Source organism: Polypterus senegalus, chromosome 7, assembly GCF_016835505.1.
Source record: "Polypterus senegalus isolate Bchr_013 chromosome 7, ASM1683550v1, whole genome shotgun sequence".
NCBI lineage: Eukaryota > Metazoa > Chordata > Cladistia > Polypteriformes > Polypteridae > Polypterus > Polypterus senegalus.
The window spans coordinates 176,266,993-176,291,918 of record NC_053160.1 but is presented as its reverse complement, the minus strand read 5'-3'; the positions used below and the strand labels follow the sequence as shown (position 1 = coordinate 176,291,918).

At 37.0% G+C, this 24,926-nt stretch overlaps 1 protein-coding gene across 7 annotated transcripts in view; it reads right to left on the bottom strand.

The window, feature by feature from the left end:
* The window catches only part of rai14 (retinoic acid induced 14), a 191,062-nt gene that overhangs the window by 50,010 nt on the left and 116,126 nt on the right, over window positions 1-24,926 (bottom strand). For 6 of the 7 annotated variants that reach the window (XM_039759644.1, XM_039759650.1, XM_039759645.1 and 3 more), the window contains 4 exons: window positions 18,939-19,027; window positions 13,579-13,643; window positions 11,357-11,417; window positions 3,503-3,573 (listed from right to left, as the gene is read on the bottom strand). In XM_039759644.1, the coding sequence (XP_039615578.1) occupies window positions 3,503-3,573; window positions 11,357-11,417; window positions 13,579-13,643; window positions 18,939-19,027 (286 nt within the window). The remainder of the gene's footprint in view (window positions 1-3,502; window positions 3,574-11,356; window positions 11,418-13,578; window positions 13,644-18,938; window positions 19,028-24,926) is intronic. The other variant, XM_039759647.1, reaches the window with a different exon arrangement.

The window sequence follows — 24,926 nt, the reverse complement described above, 5'->3', positions numbered from 1 at the left end:
GTCACTCTATGAGATGTGGCCATAATGTATGGGGATTGATTTCTACTGCATATATTTTTATACTTAAATACACATTATTGTAGGATATTTGGTACCTGGTAACTGACATAGCTCTAGTTTATCTGCAGTTGATCTGAATTAGCACCATGTTGATATGTTTCATATGTTTTCCTTGTATTTTGAAGTTTCCCTCTCGGCAATATATTAGTATACAGAGAGATCAAATAATAATGTACACTCAATGACCATGATGTAAGACATCCAGCAACTGTACAGACACAAACATAATGTGCAATTTATTAGACAACACAAGAGCAATTTAGCCAGTATGAGTGCTAAGATACATAACAGCGGGAATACAATAGACATACGGCATTTTGTAAGGGTGCATATGGTTGTAAAACAGTCTACTATAAAGGTACGAATGTAGCATGTACTGCATGAACAGCAGATCTGTACAAAAGTACAGAAACATTGTATGAGACAGAATGAATACTAAGAAATGTAAACGTATGAATGCAATAAACAGCATTGTGCAAAGGTGCATAAGGATGTAAAACAGGCTACTACAGCAGCAGTAATGTAAAATATGTTGAGCTGTTCTATACAAAAGTATAGAATATATTGTCTCACCTTTCAGAATTAAAAACTATAAAAATTAACCCATGCAAAAAGCAGACAGAAAAATGATTTCTCTTTTCAGTATAAAACCAATCTGTATTGTGCACAATTTACAAAAAAGATGGTATCTGTGGAAAAGTACAAATACGTGATTACAACCTTCAATAGGACAGCAAGGCTTGAAACCTACAGTAATTAGACGATAACTGGTCATAGTTAGCTGTATCAATGGTGTGTGTATATGTGTATGAGGGGACAGACAGCAAATTGTTTAGGAGTCTATCTGTGGGAAGAAAACATTACATACTCTTGCAGAATAGGCACGAATGAGGCAGAACCTTCAGGCAGACAGTAGAGGGCGAGAAGTTGGAAGGGATGGGCCGAGTCATCCACAATAGTGGAGGCTTTCAGGACACAGAGTTTGTGAAAGATATATTAATAGGAAGAAAAATGCCCACTAATGACTTTCAAAGCTGTCCTGGCTATCCTCTCCATGACCATGATATAGTTGGTCTAGATGTACTCTATAATGCCCTTTGAAAAGTGGAGGTGCCTTTTCCTTCCTTTGTGCAGTGGAGTTGTGAGTCCATGTTATATCCTTTTCAAAAGTACACCTAGAAACTCTGTGCTACTGACAATAATAATAATAAAACATTTTATTATTTGTAGGTGCCTTTCTAAACACTCAAGGACACTCTAACACAGATTATAAACAAAAGTAAAATATAAAATTAAAATCAGACAGAGCAATTGTAATCTAAGAGAAAAAGCAGTCTTAAACAAATGAGTTTTAAGTTTAGATTTGAAAAGTGAAAATGATTCAATATTTCTAAGCTCAGATGGTAGTCAGTTTCAGAGCTGGGGAGTAGAGCAACTGAACGCTCTGCTCCCCATAGTGGTAAGACGGACGAAGGGGACAGTCAAGTGGATGGAGGAAAAGGATCTAAGGGTCTGGGAGGGAATGGCAACATGGAGGAGGTCAGACAGATATGGAGGGGCAAGGTGTGGAGAGCCTTAAAGGTTAACAGAAGAATTTTGAATTGAATGTGGAACTTAACTGGAAGCCAATGAAGCTGCTGCAAAACGGGAGTGATGTAGTGAATAGAGGGGGTTCTAATAATGATGCGGGCAGCTGAATTCTGAACCAGTTAATGCTTAAAAAGAGACTTGCGAGAAAGACCAAAGAAAAGGGAATTGCAATAATCCAGATGAGAAGTGACAAGGCTATGTACAAGGATAGCAGTGGTGTGGGGAGTGAGGGAAGGGTGAATACGATTAATGTTACGCAAGTGGAAATATGCAGACCGGGAGATGTTATTGATGTGGGACTGAAAGGATAAAGTACTGTCAAGGATGACACCTGTGGGGAAGGAGAGACAGAGGAATTATCAAGAACAAATGAAAATTGATCAGTTTTGGATAATGCTGATTTTGTACCAATAAGGAGAACCTCAGTTTTGTCACTATTTAATTTAAGAAAATTTGAAGAAAACCAGGATTTGATTTCTGCTATGAAATCAATAAGTGAGGAGTGTGGAAAGGAAGCAGTAGGTTTGCTAGTGAGGTAGAGCTACTGGCCTTTAGTGGTGCATGGTCAGAACAGCTCTTTCTGAAGTGAACAATTATCTCATTTATTTTGTCTGTTATGACACAGATTGCTCTAAAGTTATTTCATTAGGAAATCTATTTATGTTTTTTGAGCTGAACTTGGAAGTACATTTGTGACTTAGCAGTGTAAACAGCCATGGTGACAGTAAACAACCCTCTGATACTCCAGTGCTTAGTGTGATGGTGCTGGAGGTACTTGGTGCCAATCAAGACTGACTAGTGCAGGATTCAGTTGCAGAAAGTTGTTTAGGCCCAGTCCACTCAGTTTCAAAAACAGCACCTATAGAATGACTCTATGGAATATGGAAATGAAGTCAAGAACAGCTTACTTATGTAAATAACTGTTGTATAGGTGGGAAAGAGAGATGAAGGGCAGAAGATATTCCTTCTTTAGTGTGCCGATTGAGGGAGTACACAAACCAAAGTGGGCCCAGTGAGCAATGGAGATTGCTTTGGGGTTTCGTATAAATGCTATTATAAATAAAACTACATCTGCATCACGTGCATCTTTCAGGTTGACAGTGGGTTTAATGTATGGCTTAAGCAAGCTACCATTATTTATAGCAGTCTAGTAAGTACTGGAGGGAAGGTGGCTACAAACGACTCAAGAGTTTCTTCCCCTGAATGCATGATATAAACGATTTTTTTTTACCATTTTAATATGTGTAACACAAATTGAAATCATTTAAATATATTATATGCATATCAGAAAATTCTGAAAAAATGTAATCTAAAAATGTATGAATAAAAGCCATTAAGAATTCCATATTTGAAATTCATCTTGCACAATAATCTTTGTGTGTCTGTATATTTTTAAACATATTTTGATATTTAATATTCATGAGTAAATGAGCCATGTGTTGTAAGGAACACCTTTTGTGACCACGGCAATAACAGGTTGTAATCTATGGTCTGTCACACAATTACTGTCAAATAAATAAACAAATTATACAGTATTTGTCACAACTGTAACAATATAGCAGAGCTTTGACACTGTTATGTCACCTAAAACAGAGCATGGATTTTTAACATATGAATTAGAGGTTCATCATTTTGTATAGAGGAGCTCTTAATAACATTTACAGCCTCATTTAAAGCATAATATGCTGACCTCCAAAGATAAAGAATAACATAGCAAATTACATTTAAACATTGTCTTTAAATCCAGACATTTCCCTGCAAAGAAAAATAAATATAACTCACAGTAAATTCACAGTACATAAAAATGCACACTTTATTTTTATTTTAACTAAATGTATAAATGAATACATACGGCATCTTTGACGTTCAGAGGACTTCTGTCTTCACACAGCAGTTGAACAACAGGCAGGCTTCCACTTGCGGCTGGGGGAGAAAAAAAAAAAAAGAAAATAAGTGGTTGTTTTCACCTTAAATTTAAAGAAACTATTTTCAGTCTAAATAAGCAGAAATAATTCCGGATAAGCGGAAGAGGATGGATGGAGGGATGGATTTTCAATCTAGTTGGTAGTTAGTTATTTTTCATGCATTAAAACCAGGTAGGAGGTATCATTAAAAATATAGGAGTGAACAAAGGTAATTTATTAATACAGATAATATGCTCAATGTGTACTTTATTTAGCTCTACAATAAAAAAAATCCACTATATTTAACTTAATAGTTTTACAAATTTAAAAAATATATATTATACAAAAAATTATATAATAATAATTGTTCTAAATGGCATATTACTCAGTTTCAACAATCTTTGCAATGAATTACTGTAGAAAAGTACCAGACTCAACTTGTATTATCTTCAGGAGTGAAAAGCATACACATATGGTGCTACCTTGGCTTTAGGCCTTGTGTTAAGCAAACGTCTAGCTAGGCTGACTTAAAACAGATTTAAATATAATACTACTTCCCTGCCAAAATCTGTCAGAGTGTAATGTAAAAAGTTATTCAGACCAGATTCTTCCCTTTCTAGTAGTCTGACTATTGCCAAAGTAGCCTGGCTGATTGCTCATTTATACAATAAGCAGTAGTTGTATGTTATCAAGAACAGTTCAGTCAAAGACATCTCTAATCAGACTCGTGTGAACAAACGCATTACTTGGCAAGAATCACAAAACATTACTGAATGAGGACAAGTTGTAATCTTGATTCATGAACCAACAATGAAGTCAAACTATTAAAGAACATCTCTTAAAAGATAGATTTTGTTTTAACGACAAGGAAGAATTAAGAATGAATGATGAGCTTACTTAGGTCTACTTAAATAATAAAAAAGGGATGCCTTAGTAACAGCCCTAAATCTTATATATAAAAAAAAATTACACTGAAAAGAAAGAAATACACGATCATACATTAATTTTGCATAATCCAAAATGATAGATGACTTTCTAATATAATATAATATTCATTTTATGAGAAAAAGTAACACTCCATGGTAAAACTGACTTTCATTTTAAGGCAATGCCCTATTCTTTGGACACTTCAAAGAAAAGCAAGGCTGTTGTTAGGATTCTTGAAGTATTACATTTAGAGTCTGTGGATTTACAGTGGTATATACAAAGATGAAATGGGCACATCATGTGACCTGTTTAACAGTAAGTTGTCCGTAATGTGTCCTAGGGCTGCTCAATATTTTAAATTTGCAATTTGATTGGATATTTACATGCAAAATATGCAAAAGCCAATATCATGACACTCAGCACTTTCATTTGATCTTTCTCAACTTTCTCTAAACATTAAATAAAATCTTGAGAATCTCCAGCGCTTTTTCTAAGTGTTATGTTGACTCCACCTATGGTTCCCTGGCACTAATGAGAGTGAAAAAATAAAACAGAGTGAGGATTAGAAGAAGAGCTATGTTCAGGTAAGGTTAGCTCTGCTGTTTGCAAATGGCTTGGCTTTATCCAGGATGGCAGTTTAAACAGAACACCATCAAAACATAAAACATACTATTGCACATGAAGAGGCCAGCCATTTATGAGCAGTCACTGGGTCACTGCTAAGAAAAGTTCAACGAAATGTTTGCTGTTCTGTTGCATTCCATATGAGCAGACAAACAGCATATGAAAGGAGATAACAGCTGCAGTGACCTACTATACAGTAAAACCCACTTTTGCCCACTTGAGTTGCGCCCTAAAATAAAAACGTGTACTGTCAGTGACCAGATACTACAGGTCAGGTCAGGTCGGGCAGCATATACTGCTACAGCACATTGCTGCACCCATCACATGATGAAACAGCTTGAGATCCCGGTGGGCAACCCCCTCAGGCAGACAACTTCTGGAAATGACCATCTACCCTCCGCAGCCAGGTGTTACGTGGGCCTGATCCAGCTGCTTGAGTCCTCAACAATGAGGATCCTGTGAGCCGGATCAACCTCTGGGAATCGTGCCACATGGCCGTAGTGCCGTAATTGACGCTCCCTCACAATGTAGATAATGTGCCGGAACATGCAGGAACACCAAACAAGAGACTGAAACAAAAATACCTGTGTGCTAATATAAACAACAATATTTGGTTTCAAGTTCAAACTTACCAGTTAGTCCCAGGTCTATTGAGATTATAAAATTCAGTAATATCTATTCTGTTCTGAAAAACATTTTTACAATTTACATCATCAGAATGTACATAAATACAAGTACATTCCAAAGATTTTCCTTGATAGGAGTGTTTAAACTTGTGGAGTAGTAATCCTAGATAAGGAAAGTACATTATGTAGACTTTATAAAAATATACTTTCAAAAATAAAAAGGTACAGCAGCTTCACATATGCAACATGTATAAATAGATCTATCTACTATATGATGAAACACCAAGGTCACTATGAGCAATCTGATTTATCAGTTTGGCTTTGGTGACACAATGAAAGAGGAAATGCAAGTGTGAGGCGTAAAGGCTTATGTGGGACACTGAGAAAGTCGCCTTCAAAGATGGAAAATATAAAACCAAAAGGGAAGTGAGAAAGACGCCTCAGAATTAATGACTCGAAAATAATGAGTCTGAGAAGAAGACTTTATGGATTGCGTTCGAGAGAGCGAGCGCCTGTAAATAGATGTTAGTGAAGGCGTAAGACATATGCTGATGGAGTCGCTTTCAAAGACTGAAATATAAAACCGAATAGGAGGCAGGAAAAGCCCTTTGAAAATAATGGCACAATCTGAGAAGCAGGCTTTATGGCATACATGTCAAACTCAAGGCCTGGGGCCAATTCTGTCCTGCGTTACAATTGCATTCGATCGTGAAATAGCTCATGTCTATCAGAGCTGGCCCAATGGTATATAGTACACACACCACTAATACTACAAATTCCAGATTGCACCGGAATAACTAGTGCTTTGTCATGTCAATCAAGGCCTGCAAAATGGAAGCTCTCCCCACCCTTCTGTTGATATACTCAACAGTAGCCTCATGCAGTGACCTGGAGTCAAAAAGGTGGACTCTGAAAACAGGGGCTTTCAAGACAGGTGGGAAGCAGAGTATCTGTTAACTAATATAAAGTGTAAACCTGTTTTTCTTGTGTGAGGAGCTGATGTAGCCATAATTAAAGAATATATCATAAGACAACACCAGGACAAATACAAGGATCAGGACATACAGCAGAAACTCCTGAAAGTAGAAGAGTTGAAGAGAAGTCTGGTCTCATAACAGACCATGGTCACAAAAGCAAAATCGCAAAGTAAGGTTGCTGTTAAAGCTCGTTTTATTGGGGCAGGAGAGATAGCTATATAAGCCCAACCATTTACCAAAGTAGAGTCTGTCAAATGATGCATGATTAAAGTGTATAATGTGTGTCCAGACAAAAAGCAAGTATTTTTAAATGTACTGTAAGTGTGAGCAGAAACACCATTGCTTATCATGTATATGAGCTTGCCACTAACCTACAACAACAGCTGATGGAAAAGGGAAAAGATTTAATTGCATATTGCCTTGCTATGGATAAGAGCAATTGTCAACATTCATCCATGGAGTGGACTCCACACGTTACAGGAGACCTTTTGGGAATTAAATCAATGCATGGTACAACCACAGGAAAAGGCATATATGAAGAAGTATCTAAATGTGTAAATGAAATGAAGCTGCCTTAGGACAAACTGGTAGGACTGGTGACAGATGGTGCGCTTGCAATGTGCGGTGAAAAGAGGGGATTAGTGTGCAGGATTCAGGATAAGATGCGGGAGAATTGTGCAGGTGAACTGACCATTTATCACTGCACCGGGAATCGTTATGTGGAAAGGAGCTGAAAATGGAGCATATACAGTAATGAGCACCGTAACACCAGCAGTTAAACTTTGCAAGCGCCAAAGGTTAAATCATTGCCAGTTCAAGTCTTTCCTGAAGGAATTGGGTTCAGAAAATGGTACTGCGTCCTATCACACAGAGGTGCGTTGGCTAAGTTGAGGGAAAGTACTGAACAGATGTTTTGAGTTACATGATGATATCTGTCAGTTTATGGAAAGGAAAGGGAGAGATACCACAGAGTTCAAGGATGAAAAGTGGCTGTGTGAATTGCCATTTCTGTGCAACATAACAAACCATCTAAATGAGCTCAACCTGCAGTTTCGGGGTGGGGCCATTTGATCACGGACACGTATGCTACAGTGAGGGCTTTTAAAGCCAAGTTACTTACGCCTGTGGGAGACACAAATGCTACAAGGAAACTTGGTTCACGTTCCATGCTGCCAATCCATGACAGACCAGGTCTCTATCGTTGTAGTTCCAAGTGCACATTTTGATGAAAAATGAAGTAGACTTAGTGCTGAGTTCACACAGCAATTTGCCAACTTTGAAGCCCAGAAAATGAAGTTTGAACTTCTCAGTAATGAGTTTGCAGTTGACGTGGAAAGAGTACCAATTAACATCCAAATGAAGCTGATTGAACTCCAAAGTAGTGACACACTGTTGGCAATCTGTGGGTGATGCACAGTTTCCATGTTTCATCCCTGACACAATGCCCCAGCTCCGCATACAAGCTGCTCAAATGTTCTATATGTTTGGCAGCACATACCGGTGGGAGCAACTTTTCTCCGTGATGAAAATGAACAAAACATCCGACAGGAGTCATCTCACTGATGCACACCTTCATTCAGTTTTGAGAATTTCCACAGCTCAGAGCCTGACCCCAAACACTGATGAACTTGCAGTCAAGAAAAGACGCCAGGCATCTGGCTTGGGCTAATGTGCATCAGAGCAACAGAGAGTGTGCTTGAATACGTTTATGTTTTCTTTTTGCTGTCTTCTCCTGTAGTTGCAAGGTAGAATGTTAGAATTTTAAATGTAATCTCTCATTCGTTTTTGTTTAATCAATAAAAGCTAGGTTTGTTCTGAATTCTATATAAGATTTCTTGGGAAAAGATAAGTTCATATTTCTGTATGAATAATTTGACATAACACATCTGAAAAATACGGTCAATTTATATTTGTTTTTTTTTTTCAATAAATATTAACCCAGTTTGGCCCTCGACTTGAACCCAGTTTTTAATCTCGGCCCCCTGTGTGATTGAGTTTGACACCCCTGCTTTATAGGATCACGTTCAAGAAATGAAACGCCAGTGAAGAGAGGTTCAGACACACGTGAACACGGAGGAAAGATGCAAAAGGTACACAAAGAACAAGAGATAGAGTAATTAAATGATATTAATGTTAAATGTTATTATCAGTCTTTGACAGGTACCACGGCTATAAACTAATTTGTCATTGTCCACTTAAAAAAAATCATAGTAAATCCTAAAACATTTCATGTTTAAACTCTGGGTACTTCATTCGGGTTAGATACAAAACTAAACTCTAAATTAATTCTGGTGTTTAGTCGCTTTCACACTAGGTGAAAAATATGCTCTGACATACTAGAAACAGAAGAAAACATTCTTTTTTTCATTTTCAAAGAACATTCAGAGACAAAAAACTGAAGTGTATTATAGCTATCAACTTTTGGAATTCACTTTTTGAGATAAAACAGGGATTTTCTTAATATACTGCCCATTCCTGACTCTTAGTTGAAAACCAATACTGTAGAAATGTACATTCTTTACATGTTATGTCTGGATTCTGGGAATAAAAAGGTTACTTTGATGAAAACTATGTTAAATTTGTGGTTTTCCTTAATTACGATCAAATCCATGTGTTGAACTACTCATAAAAAATGTTTTAAAAAAATTTAAGAAAAGTGCTTATCCAGCATGCAAAACTTACATCACTCAGTATTTTAGATATTCATGGACATGTTGACTGCTAACCACTTTTAATGATAAACTACCAAGCAAAATGAGGTTACAAGGCAACTGGGCTCACTCTCAGTGAAAGAATCAAAGAATCAAGAGCTTGAGAATCTGGGAGAACCTTGGAGTGCATCCAGTGCTTCTCCAGATAGAGTGGAGTCAGCTGGACCCGTTAGAGCAGTAAGGACTGTCACGGTTTCATCCCAAAGGCCACTAAAAACCAGTGGAAAGAGAACAAAGACTGATATGTGGGGAACACTGAATAGATTTTATTTTGCAGCTGACCTACGAAGACCTGGGAATTCCTCAGAAGTAGCTGAAAACTGGTGCTGTGGTTAGAGAAGTCTGATCAGACCAACTCACTCTCTCGCTGTCATGACCTCCATCAGGAAAAGAGTGGATTGATAAGAGTTGAATATTACAGTTCATCTCAGTATCTGTTAGCTTCAACCCTGTCAAATATCTCTGAATTACCTGCACACATGCTTTCTCCACAATGAACCTAAATGTGAATATTAAAAAAATGCCCTTAATCTAATTTTATCTCAAAGACCCAGCAACATTAATTTAAACACGCTCAAAGGTGACCCATTTCCTCTCAAGCAGAAATGCAACAAAATTAAACCATGGTATAAAACGAAATATCATACTATCTGTCCCATTGCCTATGAATACATGGCGGATCCTAATATGCTGAAACGTATAGTTGAATCCTAAATCAAGAATGAGTTAAACTAATGCTCTGCACATAATCTTGGAAATTCAGTTAGGAAAAAAGAAGTGATCCATATATATACATTTACCTCTTTAATTAAAAAAGAAACTGAATTCACAAAAAAGCAAAAATTAGATCTAGGAAAACAGAAATCACATTAGTAGATTAAATGGATATAAAATAGAAAACCTAATTTTGTAGTTCTTTATCCCAGGATTAACAATCGGCAGGAAAGTTTCTCAAAAAGAAGTAACATGTCAAATGTTAATGATTACTGAAAGTCAAGGCACAAACATCAGTAGGTAATGCTTCAGTGGAATGTAACTTTTGTTAAATATTAATTCACAGTTATATATTTTACTATGCCTTATAAGCTAAAAAAAAATTACAAATCCTGGCACAAAGCAATAAGCAAAAAACGCAGTTTCATTGGTCCTCAATGTTGGTCTTTAAAGACCACTGTAAGAATTTTAATAATAAGGTTATATTTGAGTTTAATTTCATCTCAGTTTCCTGATTTAGTATTTTATGTACACTTTCCAAACCAATTAAGTTGTGCTTTTCATTTATTCAAAATTATCCTTGAATTATATTTTATCAGTAAATTTTTGAACCTGTTATAAGACTGCCTCTTTAATCTCATCTCCTTTCCAAAGTATACCAGCAAACAACAGTTTGTTATAGGAACATCCTATTTATACCTGTATGTTTTCATCATAAGTAGGTATATTTTCAAAGGACAATTTTAGACACAATTTAGCTCATAATCTAAATGGATATATTGGACAAAATCATCACACTCCAATCAATAACATGCACTATGCCAACTGTTATGAATGCAAAACTTATAAATTACAGTCTGGAAAAATTAGGTAATTGCAAAGATTAACTTTTTTTTTGGTAAATGAAGCTGGTAGATCCACCATTTCATCTTCATTGGAATTAAAAGCAACACATTATTATAGGAAGCAATTTTATAATTTACTGTTTTACATGCACATACATAACACATCATGCTACAATAATACCTGTTATTTAATGAAAAACCGAAGTGTCATTGGGAAGGCTCTTACCATTTCGTGATCTCTACTTAAAGTATGATGCTGCAAACTGGAAAGCCCACTCACTGAAGAGCAGAAAGCCATTTCCATGTCAGTGTTTTCAAAGATTACTAAATTGTTAATTATTCCCCAGCAGTTAGTAAACCATTACTAATTAAACTTACCTGCATAATGCAATGCTGTCCGTCCTATGTTATCAACACCTTCCACGGAGGATTTACCCTGCTAAAAAATTAACAAATAAAAGTATTACATATTTGTGCTTATTATATTACACTTATACAGTATAAATATAATTTTATACTCTTAGGGACCTCAAGCAACACCACTGTTGCGACGTTAGAAACTGCTGCATGTACTGCGACCAAAATGAGTTAAACATTAGATGTTAATTTCTGCACAGATTATAAAAATAAAACCAACTTTGTACTCTATTTAAAGAGATAACTCTGAAATATGTTGGATTATCATCGTACTTATTTGTTTTTAATTCTCTAATTTTATATTTTGGTCACTGATGTAAAATAATGGAACTCATACACAGGATAGCACATCACCTTGCTTTGTATTTGTGGTACTTTTACTTTTTCTTTCTCTTCTTACAATTTAGCTATATCTGTTGACATCCGGGCCATTGAAATTCTCTCTCACAACACTTGAACATGACTTCAGATTTGGAGCTTAACAGACATACAAAGTCAGATGTTTGTCATATCCTTTCAAAACTATAGATTATTTTTCCTGTACTACAGTACAGCCTAGTCCTCAATCACAGTCCTAGAGGGCCACAGTGGCTGCAGGTTTTTGTTCCCACCCAACTGCTTAATAAGAAGCACTTATTGCTCAAGTAACACTTCTGCGTCACTTTAGTTGTCTCACTCGTTAAGATTTTAAACCCTTATTGCTTATTTTAGTCTTAAACAGTTGTACTCTTGGTTTTAAATTGCTCTTAATTAGCAATAACATGCAAATGACAAAAGAGAGAGTAGTATTTCTCCATTTAGCTTGTTACCATTTATACCTCAGTGTGTGTTTATCGTGCACTATTTGGTTTAATTAAATACTTGGAAGGAAAGTGAAGAGAAAAAAGTAAAGGACTAAGAATAACTCATCAATTTTAGCCTTTAAAATCATTTGGATGATATCCTTAGAAAGGGGAAGAAAATCTAATATATGAGAATTACCTGACATAGAAGAGTTAAAGCACTAACAAGCCATGAAATGACATTATTGGCAAGAATTCCTTTTTAATTAAGTAACCAGGTTAGAACAAAAACCTGCAGCCACCGTGTGATTGAGGACCCCTGGTCTAGAATGTCTAAGAAGTGGCTTTTCTTGGTCCCCTCATTTCCCAAAACCGTGCGAGTCCCAGGATTTATTTTTTCTGGAGTCTGCATAGATTGTGAATTTCCCCTTGGGATTAATAAAGTATCTATCTATCTATCTAGATGAGAGATTTCTTTTTCCCTTCTCTATAACAAACTGCACTTAATATAACATTCAATTTATTAATATCAGGGATTTAATTTGTTGCTTAATATATGTCAGGAAACATGCTGAAAGAGAAGAAGGGAGCAAATATGCATTATGGTGAATTTGTTTTCTTTACTTCAATATTTCTGTATAACATTTCGCATTAAAACATCAGCTGTAATGCATGACTGAACACTTAGCTATATGTGCAGCTTTGATCAAAGTTACACACGTAATCACCAGGATGGAAAGATGTGCCTGGTATAGGCACCACCCAATGATTAGGTCCTGCTCTCTCAAGACACAGAACATGGGTAAGTAAATTTTGCAAAGCCAAACACGTCCATCTGTGAAGGAGGGATAAACTGAACAGAAAACCCTGGTAACATAATGGACTTTTGCGCTAAAGTCTCTGTAGGAAATAAAGAAATGCTCTATTTTGTTTATATGGTTGGCAAAATAAAAATTCAAATTGTACTAAACTCACTAAGTTATCTGGCACTAACCAGGTGAAAAAGTTGAAATATTAGAAATTAAACTGAAATTAAATGTTAACAATCTTTATTATCTTTACACTTAATTATTGTTAGCATTGGAGAGCTCCTTCATATATATTCTTCGTTTTTTGATTCTGGTGCAGAGCTCCCCAATAAATAACTCCAAAGACCATATAGTCCAAACCCTGGGAGGGTTAAGGCCATAACAAAATTAGTGTGGTAATATCTTGAAACAAGAAAAATAAATGAATGGGCGGTACCTGAACTCAAATTGTTTTGGTTGAAAGGTAAGTGTGGCAGCCATTATACCACAATCACAACCTCTGCAGTACTACTGTACTATTTCTTGCCACTCAGTCTGTCACTTTAATGCCCCCACCATCCCAAAATGACAATTTAGCATAAAATCCAATTACCTTTATTAATTTTTTGACACATTCCAGATGACTGTTTTTAGCAGCAAGGTGCAAAGCACTGCAACCTAAAACACACAAACAAACAAGTTAATTTAGTCTGCATATACAAGTATTACTGTATGCTAATTTAATTCTCACTTACTTGTCACACGCTCTCATTTATAAAAGTACAATTTACCAGGCTATTTTATCGTAAATTCAATTTATGGTCAGTTTCATTGAATGGCGATATAAAGTGACAAAACACCTTCTGATTTGGCATAAACACCTTCTAACGGTAAAAAGGAAATACTGTGTTCCAATGCATGTCCTTTAAAACTGAAAAATTGGATTAATACAGATACTTGGTCACACGAGAAAGTAAAGTCAGTCCAAAACTAAGTTCTTGTTTCTACACACAGCTTTTAAAACTTCTTCATAATAAAAAAAAATATTTAAAAATCACACTTTTGCAACTGCTGAAGGCTCAATTTTAGTATAAATGTTTATAAATGCAGGTGTTAAAGCAAAAAACATTTTTGTAGCCCAAACAAGATATACAGTAGGTACAGTGGAGAAGTTGTTAATTTTGGATTGGGGATTATTACAAAATGAGAATAACAGAAACAACATGAACATGAATTTGTGCAACGTGTATATTATATAATGTAAACAACAGACATATTTCAGGTGCTTCTTTTTCCTCTAACATTTCAATGAATGCATCCAATAAGTAGATATCAAGTGATTCCTTTGTTATTAGATATAAATATTTAACTAGTGCAATAACTGAAATGAAAATAATACTTTACTAATGAATTTAGCATTAAAATGTATAATCAATTAACAATTATGAAGTGTATTTTTTTCTTCGGAGATATATGTTGAACATGTGAAAGGCACTATATAAATCAAATTATTATTATTAATAAATAAATATATGACAGTGTAACAACATAAATTAAAAGAACTGCAGCACAGATTGCTGCATCAAATATAACTACAACATAAATCAGCATTCTTTAATTAAACCTTGAAAACACATTTCGTTATTACAAGTCATTGAATAGTTGAATACAGTCATATGAAAAAGTTTGGGAACCCCTCTTAATTCTTTGGATTTTTGTTTATCATTGGCTGAGCTTTCAAAGTAGCAACTTCCTTGTAACAGATGACATGCCACATGGAAACAATAGTATTTCAGCAGCGACATTAAGTTTATTGGATTAACAGAAAATATGTATCATAACAAAATTAGACAGGTGCATAAATTTGGGCATCCCAACAGAGATATGACATCAATACTTAGTTAAACATCCGATTTGCAAATATAACAGCCTCCTATAGCCTTTGATGAGTGTCTGGATTCTGGATGGAGGTATTTCTGACCATTCTTCCATACAAAATCTCCCCAGTTCAGTTCAATTTGATGGCTGCCGAGCATGGACAGCCTGCTTCAAATCATCCCATAGATTTTTGATGATATTCAAGTCAGGGGACTGTGACAGCCAATCCAGAACATTGTACTTCTCCCTCTGCATGAAGGCCTTTGTAGATTTCAAACTGTTTTGGGTCATTGTCTTCTTGGAATATCCAACCCCTGCGTAACTTCAACTTTGTGACTGATGCTTGAACATAATCCTGAAGAATTTATTGATATTGGGTTGAATTCATCTGAGCCTCAACTTTAACAATGGCCCCAGTCCCTGAACTAGCCACACAGCCCCACAGCATGATGGAACCTTCACCAAATTTGACAGTAGGTAGCCAATGTTTTTCTTGGAATGCGATCTCTTTTTTCTTATGACCAAATAACTCAATTTTTGTCTCATCAGTCCAAAGCACTTTGTTCCAAATTGAATCAGGCTTGTCTAAATGAGCATTTGCATACAACAAGTGACTCTGTATGTGGTGTGAGTGCAGAAAGGGCTTCTTTCTCATCACCCTGCCATACACATGTTCTTTGTGGAAATTGCGCTGAATTGTACAACTATGTACAGATATACCATCTGCAGCGAGATGTTCTTGCAGGTCTTTGGAGGTGATCTGTGGGTTGTCTGTAACCATTGTCACAATCCTGCGCATATACCGCTCCTGTATTTTTCTTGGCCTGCCAGACCTGGGTCGGATTAACAGCAACTGTGCATGTGGCCTTCCATTTCCTGGTTACATTGCTTACAGTTGAAACTGACAGTTTAAACCTCTGAGATAGCTTTTTGTAGCCTTCCCCTAAACCTTGAGACTGAACAATCTTTGTTTACAGATCTTTTGAGAGTTGCGTTGAGGATCCCATACTGTCTGTCACTCTTCAGAGTAGAGTCAAAGGGAAGCACAACTTTCAATTGACCACCTTAAATACCTTTTCTCATGATTGGACACACCTGTCTATGAAGTTCAAGGCTTAACGAGCTAATTCAACCAATTTGGTGCTGCAAGTAATCAACATTGAGCAGTTATATGCATTCAAATCAGCAAAATGACAAGGGGACCCACATTTTTGCACAGTTTTTCACATTTGATTTAATTTCATACAACTAAATACTGCTTCACTAAAAATCTTTGTTTTGAAAACACCCCAGTACTCAGATGTTCCTAGGAAATGAAAGACATTCCACTGTTATCTTTTTTGTTGATAGTAGAGTCAATTATAATGCAGGCTTATAGGGGTTCCCAAACAGGGGGTGACGGGGTGCACTAAACCTTCTCCTGTTATCTCTACAGACTAGCTGTGGGAAAACCTGTCTGATTCAGAGCAGATGACGTCACTTCCAGTTCAGGTGCCCAGAAGAATATCACTTCCGGTACCCAATCTGACATCCGAAGAACATCACTTCCGGTTCCCTTATGTCACTTCCTGTCCAATCCCTTAAAGCCACCATCATTACAAACCCTCAACAGTTCTGTTTTGGACTACGTACTGAGAACATCTCTGTACTATTTAAAGAACCTTTTGCAGCCAGGAGTAATATACGGGTGGCTGCCCCAAACTTTTTTAAGTGTGTCGAGTCTATTCCTTTTTACAATATACATATATTTTATATACTGTATATATATATATACCACGTAACGCTTATGGTTGGTCAGCCAGTCTGCAAAGATCTGCAACACTCTCAGTTATGATTATATTATATATATATATATATATATATATATATATATATATATATATATATATATATATATATATATATATATATATATATATATATGGCGAAGCCAACATAAAAGCAGCTCTGCAATTGCTATTTTGAAGACACTCTTACAGAGCACTTTAGCATTTGGGGTTTATCTGGGTGCTAATTCACCACTGATTCTCACAGAGCTGACGGACAGTGGGCATAAAAGTACAGCAAGGGAGAGGCAGACAAAGAGACAAAGCAGCTGGGAAAACGTGTCCAAAGTGTTCCCTAAGTGTTGTGTCTGTGAACACTAATCTCCAAGCTGTGTTTCGTTTTTTTTTTTTGCCAGTATCTCAGATAGTCCTGTCCCTTCGGACAGTTTAGCACATGTATAGATTTAATGCTTTTGTGGTTGGTAGAATCATGTCATGCCCTGGGATTATTTGGGTTACCACAGAAATAAGTTTGGAAAGCAATACTCTACACCTTTGCTCCTGGCACACTAAAGAAGTTCTCTGTAGCGGCTGTCTCACTTAAAAATTGACACCGTACATTACCTGGATGAATATGTTGCATTCTTCAAATAAATTAGCGAAGATACAACAGACTTGAATCATTGGTGGCGATAACATCCTTCGGTTTCATAGAATTGTGTCATTATTTTAAGTTAGTAAGCACTGTAAGCTACCTGGCAGACTGGTGAGTTACTAGAGATTATTTTGGCTTTAGTGTCATTCAAAGATAAATTGTTTACCACTTATGTGATATGAGTTTTCGAACTTCTTACAGAAATGTGAAATGAAAAAATAAAAGAGCGTAATTTTTACCTTTGCCACTTTTCTTTAGTATTGCTCCAGGACTACCATAAACCTCTCTTCCTACCACCCCCCTGTACCTATATTGTTATGTACAGTATAAATCAAGGAAATTAACTCCAGTACCAGGTACTGACATGTGTCAAGGTGATATGAAATATGAAACTTTTAAATAATTTTTTTTCCCAAAATTTTTAAAGGGAGTATATAAATATGGTAGTGGATGTGTGTGTAATTCTTTAGGTTTATGCATAAGTTTTTGATATCATTGTTAATGGGGAAGCGAAAATAGCAGAATAATTTTAGGAATCAAATAATATAAATAATGGACAATAGCAAATATTAGCATAAAATCAATTAAAGTCAATTAAAATCAAATAAAATAAGATTGTTTCGATGCATAAAATGCTTTTGAAATTGGTTGTTACCTTGCCTTTAAAGACAATGCTACTAAACATTGCTGTAAATAATCACATATTATTAGTAATGAACGGAATTACATTTAACATATCCTCCCATTTTCCTTGAACTACAGTTAAATTCATGGTTGTAGGAAATTGGAGCAAGAGCCTATCCAGGCAGCATCATGTACAAAACAGGATCCACTCTTCCTCACTCGCACATATACTCAAAATGGATTTACAGTCAACATCCACATGTTCGACATGTGGGAGGAAATGTGGAGTACTTAGATAAAAGCCACCAAATAGATAGGAGGGAAACACAAAAACTGCACACAGACAGTGACCAAGGTGGGATTTGAAATAACCAAGAACATTTCCTGCATTTAATATATACAAGTCACATAATATTCACAAACCTTCTTATTAAAATTCAGAGTCCACACTTTAACCAAGTGTGGTGAAAAGGAAGAAACAGCCTGGACCCACTCATTCACACTAAGATTATTTGGAATCACTAGTTACGTTAATCTGTATGTCTTTGGGCGCCGCAAGAGGAAACAATGGACCCAGAGGAAAACCCAAATAGACAGGGGGAGAAATCCACATGAACAACAACTAGAAACAGGTTTCAAACCCAGGACACTCACTCCACAAGGTGGCATGGCTACTCACTTATCCGCCATGCTAAATATACAGATAACAACTAAGGATAAAAAAACAAGTCTATATCAAATGATATAGACAACCAATACAAAGAAGTGAGGTGAGCTTTTAATATGATCCTACCCAATGGTAGTTGTTTGTCTGCAAAGCAGCGTGGACTATGAATATAATACTCTACAAAATTTGTTGAAAGCTTTATGTCTTTTGGTTGCACGTTAAGAAACATATGTATAGAATACTCAACCATTTATAAGATGTGTTAATAAGGCTTAAGAGACATAACGAGAACACAGACAGGCAATGACATAAGCAAATCTATTAAACAAACATGCAAAAGAATTAATATATAAACATTAGTAACATTTCAACAAAAATCATACCTGATGCATCCAGTATTGTCACATCCACTCCATGAGAAAGGAATATGCCTAGGCAATCTGTCTGGCCCTTTGCTGCAGCCAAGTGAAGACTTTAAACAAAAAAAACAAAAAGAATTTTAGAGAGGCACTTTAAAGTACTTATACAATTACAAAACATTTAGTCAAAAGGCTTCAATCCAATTCTACAGGTAATACCAGCTGTGTAGATATCATCTCTTCAAACCATAAATGTTCTGTTAACAGTTGCGTCTCCTAATAATCAATATAAATTACAAACTTTCAGTAAGTTATTAGTATTCAGAGAATATTTTCAAAACAAACAGAGGTAATTGATCACTAAATCACGACTTTCCTGTCACTGGACTACTTAACTGAATCAAAGAAGTCAAGCTTTCAGAGATTCTATTTGTTGATGAAGATTTCATTATATTGATTCAATCAGTAATTTGACATTTATAGTTTTTACTACTTATTTCAGTGCGATTTATTTATCACAGAAGGACTGTCTAATCTGATTTGCTCTCCAATTTCAGAACAATCCTTTAATTAGGACATATGTACTGGTGCACAATTAGTTAATCTTTGATTTACTCAAATTAAATATATTTAGTCAACTAATACAATGATTTTTATGTCACTGCAGACATTTAAAACATAGCAGGCATAATCTAAACATGCATATATTTAAACGAATAATAAAGTCTTAAAGAGAAAGGTTTGGAGTATATCTGTCAAGGGTGTGTTGGGGTCTTCTTCAGCCTCCCCAGCCTTGATTTAGGAGAGGATTCTTAACTCCAATCTATATATCTGACTTTTAGGCTTTCCTTTCCTAAATGACTATAGCATGCCACAGCTTTTTTTGGAGACCTGTACTTGTATTTATGAAGTGCCTCGGAGTAGAAAAATGGTACTAACTGGCTCAAACATCTCAGAGTGATGTAAGTTTGGTCCTACTCTTAGCAGCAGGAGTAAAAACATCTTGGCAATTTTTCTAATTTAGTAAACTACTCCTAACTTCATTAGGGTTTAGTAGATGTTGTGAACTATCCTACCTTGTTAGGATTTGCCAGATGGCATTGAAGCAGAGATCAACCTGTAAAAACCTTATATGTTATGTTGTCAATCCATCTGCACTGAGAAGGCATGCACTGTCAGCCAGTGTTGGTAACGTTACTTTTTTTGGTCACATGGAAAATGCAGCTTTGCAATACAAATGATTTGGGTATGTCACAAATAACCATTTCTCGATTTATGCACCAAATTTTGAATGCTTAAGGTAATATGCAGATTTATACTTTTCCTCAGAACTCAGTGTGAGGTAATGTTAAAGCAAGTTGCATTCATGTAAATGAGAATGAACATAATGATCATTGCCTGTAGTATGGATGAGTACACATACATGAATCACAAGCGATATCATTGTATCACCATACAGGTGGTCATGGATGCAAACTATAATGTAGTAGCTAGCATATTACCCTGAAGTTAAATGAGGCTGAATGGGTGATTGATAACAAAATGTCACTCATGTACGCTAATCTCTGCATTCCATGAATACCCGGAACATTCATGTTACACCTTACAAACCTGGGAATTTATCTTCTTTGTGGTAAAGCCTTAGTGTTAGGTTTAGAAAACTACAAAATGTAATTGATTTGGATGCTGTAAAATTGTGACACCATTCACTCTCAAACATGGTCTCTTACTCCTTTGCTACAGTGATAGTAAGATGCTTCATAATAACTTCTCATGTTCTAGTCTGGTATAGGAAAAATAATTATCCAGTTCGGATGTTTACTGCAGTTCCTAGGCGTAATTCTGAGAAGCTTGATAAATATAGCCACTGAAGCTTATACGCTAATAAATAAGAACTGATGGGCATTAAAATCCACCTATTAAAGGATACTTTCAGTGTTTTAGCAATTTGAAATCCACCACAAGAGCATAATATATATATATGGTTGAATAGTTTTTTTACTGTCAAATAATGCAAAGAGCACGCGACACGTGTTTCGCCCTAATTCTGGGCTCATCAGGCGTACACACTCACTGCATCCCCTCGCATACTCTTTGCATTATTTGACAGTAAAAAAACTATTCAACCATTCTATGATCTGCTTCTCGCAACTGAAAGAGAGCACTGTGGCGGATGTTTGCCGACTTGCAGACCAACCACAAGCGTTACCTGGAAGGTAACCATCCATACAATCAGATTGTGATTCAGACTATGAATGCCATGAATGTAATTACCCCGATCTCCATGCTGTCAAACAGTCAAACAAACAAACCACCGTGGCGCAATGTAAGAGGCTTTGCCTCTGAGGTTCGTTCCCGAGAGGGGGTGCACAAGGATATAATGCACAAGGAATGCATAAGATAATTCTCATAATATGAAGTATGTGAATTTCCCCTTGGGGATTAATAATGTATCTATCTGCCTATCTATCTATCTTCCATAGAATTCAAACCAGCTCCCGTGGCTTTGGTTGAGCGTGAGCCGAGCAGACTACTCTACATATATACACACACACACACACACACACACACACACACACGCCTTTCGTAGTGAGAACTGAGGTGCATGCAAAGTCAGGTCAGGGAGCATGCACTGGTACAGTGCGTTGCCACACCCACTACATGACTCGGGATCCTGGTTGACAACCCCCTAGGCAAACACGTGGTCCAGTCCCACCTTCCGAAAATGACCATCTATCTGCCGCAGCCAGGTGTTATGTAAGCGTCCCCTTGGCCTGGTCCAGCCACTCGGGTCTTCAACAATAGGATCCTGCTAGCCGGATCACCCTCGGGGAATCACACCACGTGGCTATTGTGCCATAACTGATGCTCCCTCACAATGCAGGTAACGTGCCTCATTCAGGACTCCGTGAGCAACCACTCATTCAACACAAAGCCAAACCAGTGGTACCCAAAGATTCTCCAAAGAGACACAGTACGAAAGAAGACCAGTGTTTGTCTCAGGTCACTGGATAGCATCCATGTCTCGCAACCATATGGCAATACAGGAACCACCAGGACTGTAAACCACCAGGTTTTTTCGTTTATATACGTCTAAGGGAGAAAACTACTTTAGCATTTTTTTTAATCTTTTATTAAATTTAAACAGTCTTATTATAAGGGCAGCTGTCTCAAATTCTGTAGCACAGGAGATAAAATTTTGTCCGGAGACCGTTCACAAAAAATGACCAGACTTTGGACAAAATGCTGAACTCTTAAAAATCTTGGTTCTATTTACTGTAATAATGTCCATCCAACCATCCTCTTCCGCTTATCCGAGATCGGGTCACGGGGGCAGCAGCTTAAGCAGAGATGCCCAGACTTCCTTCTCCCCGGCCACTTCTTCTAGCTCTTCCGGGGGAATCTCGAGGCGTTCCCAGGCCAGCCGGGAGACATAGTCCCTCCAGCGTGTCCTGGGTCTTCCCCGGGGCCTCCTCCTATTTGGACGTGCCTGAAACACCTCACCAGGGAGGCGTCCTGATCAGATGCCGAGCCACCTCATCTGACTCATCTCGATGTGGAGGAGCAGTGGCTCTACTCTGAGCTCCTCCTGGATCACTGAGCTTCTCGCCCTATCTTTAAGGGAAAGCCCAGACACCCTGCGGAGGAAACATTTCAGCTGCTTGATTTGCAATCTCGTTCTTTCGGTCACTACCCATAGCTCATGACCATAGGTGAGGGTAGGAACGTAGATTGACTGGTAAATTGAGAGCTTTGCCTTACGGCTCAGCTCCTTTTTCACCACAACAGACCGATGCAGAGCCCGCATCACTGTGGACACCGCACCAATCCGCCTGTCGATATCACACTACATTTTTTCCTCACTCATGAACAAGACCCCGAGATACTTGAACTCTTCCTATTGGTGCAGGATCTCGCTCCCAACCCTGAGAGGGCACTCCACCCTTTTCCGGCTGAGGACCATGGTCTTTGATTTGGAGGTGCTGATTCCCATCCCAGCCACTTCACACTCAGCTGTGAACCAATCCAGGGAGAGCTGAAGATCATGGCCTGATGAAGCAAACAGGACATCATCATCTGCAAAAAGCAGTGACCCAATCCTGAGTCCATCAAACCGGACCCCCTCATCTCCCTGGCTGCGCCTAGAAATTATGTCCATAAAAGTTATGAAGTTCGGTGACAAAGGGCAGCTCTGGCGGAGTCCAACTCTCACTGGAAACAGGTTTGACTTACTGCCGGCAATGAGGACCAAGCTCTGACACTGGTTGTACAGGGACAAAACAGCCCTTATCAGGGGGTCCGGTACCCCATACCATAATACTGTAATAATGTCCAGATACATAAACAAATATCTGAAGACTATTTTCTTAATCAGGCCTTCAAATTACAATTTAACAAAGGTGGGATTTCAGGCTCTGGAGGGGAAATGAAAGTATGTTTGGGGGTCAAAAATACAGTTTTAAAATGCACATCAACATGACATTGAAAGCTTTAAGACAGTTGAACAGTCAACATAAAGCACTAAGAGAGAATGCTGTTAATTAACAAAAATGAAGATATTCATTTAAAACCAGTTAATATATGCTTAGTTTAGGTGACACAGTAGCACACACTGATTAGCACAGACCCAGTGTACAAGCTCCAAATCCAGCACCTGAGTGTCTGTGTGGTATCTGCACATTCTCCCTGTGGTTTTGTGTGGGCCTGTTGATATTTCCATTATCATAATATTTTAAATTACAGATGCAGTAAATGTTATTTAAAATATCACTGAAATTACTGCTGAAAACAGTATGCAATAAGAAAAAAATGACTAACTTACAAACTGCACAAAAGAAGTAATAAAATTATTTTAGTAACAATTTTAAGTATGTCTAATTGTGAGTCATTGTAAAGAAAGACTACTGCTTTCATATGATCTTAAGTCTCCACTCTACAGAAGACATGATAATTCAAGCACATTATTCCGATTGCTCTTTTTGAAATGAATCTGAACAAAAGGCAATTAAAGGTAAATGTCCATGGAAACCAGCAGAAAGAAAGAAAGAAAAAAATAGGCAGCAGAGGGCACATTGTTCATATGCTTAAAGAAGTAAAGATAAGGCAAAAATGAACACATGACTTGAACACCACATTAAAAAATCCTGGATTGGGCTACATGCACCATGATGAAAATAAACCTTAAAGGAGTTGAAAATGTGAAACCTCAATAACTGACAGAATGCACAAAGAACATGTAGTGGGTGGAGGAGTCCTGATAAGTCAAGTGCATATAATATGCAGAAGCATAACTGCAGAGAAAAGCTGCTTTTTCCCAGTTTTATATGCCATTGTATTAAACAAGTGAATTACCTTAAAATAGCACTAAATGTTTAATAAGAACTGAATAGAAGGAAGGATATTTAGAGTCAGGGATGAATTCCAGTGAGCTGTAAAGATTACCTTATCTCAGATTTTAGAAGTGGACCCAAAAATCAATGATTAAACGACAGCTATAAATGTATTAGTTAGCTTACACATTTATGTGAAGAAGATAAATTACAGCAGGATACACCACCCAAAAGGAAAATGAAAAACAGAAATTTGCATTTTCTTCTTGGTCCATTGGTCCATACATCAAATCAATCCAGTGTTCCTGTTTTTAACTTGCCAAAAGAAGAACATCCTGAAGTACTAGTGACCTTTTTCTCAACTTCTAAACAATACAGCATTTTGTTTCATATGGCTGCAGCTATCAAGATGAGAAGTCGCTGCTTATGACTAAAATGACATTTCCTGTTTTAATACTGCTTTGTGTGGCTGACGGACAACAATGAGGGATAAAAAAAGTCTCAATATGCATTAAATGAGGAATAAAACCAAAGCAGTCTTTATATTCTAATATTAGTACTAAAAGAAATGTAAACTGTAAATATTAGCTTATTGAAAATGTAAATTATGTGCAGTGATGGACCAAAGTCTCCGTCATGGCTGATTCCTGTCAAGTGCCCAGTGCTGTAAGGATTGTTTCTG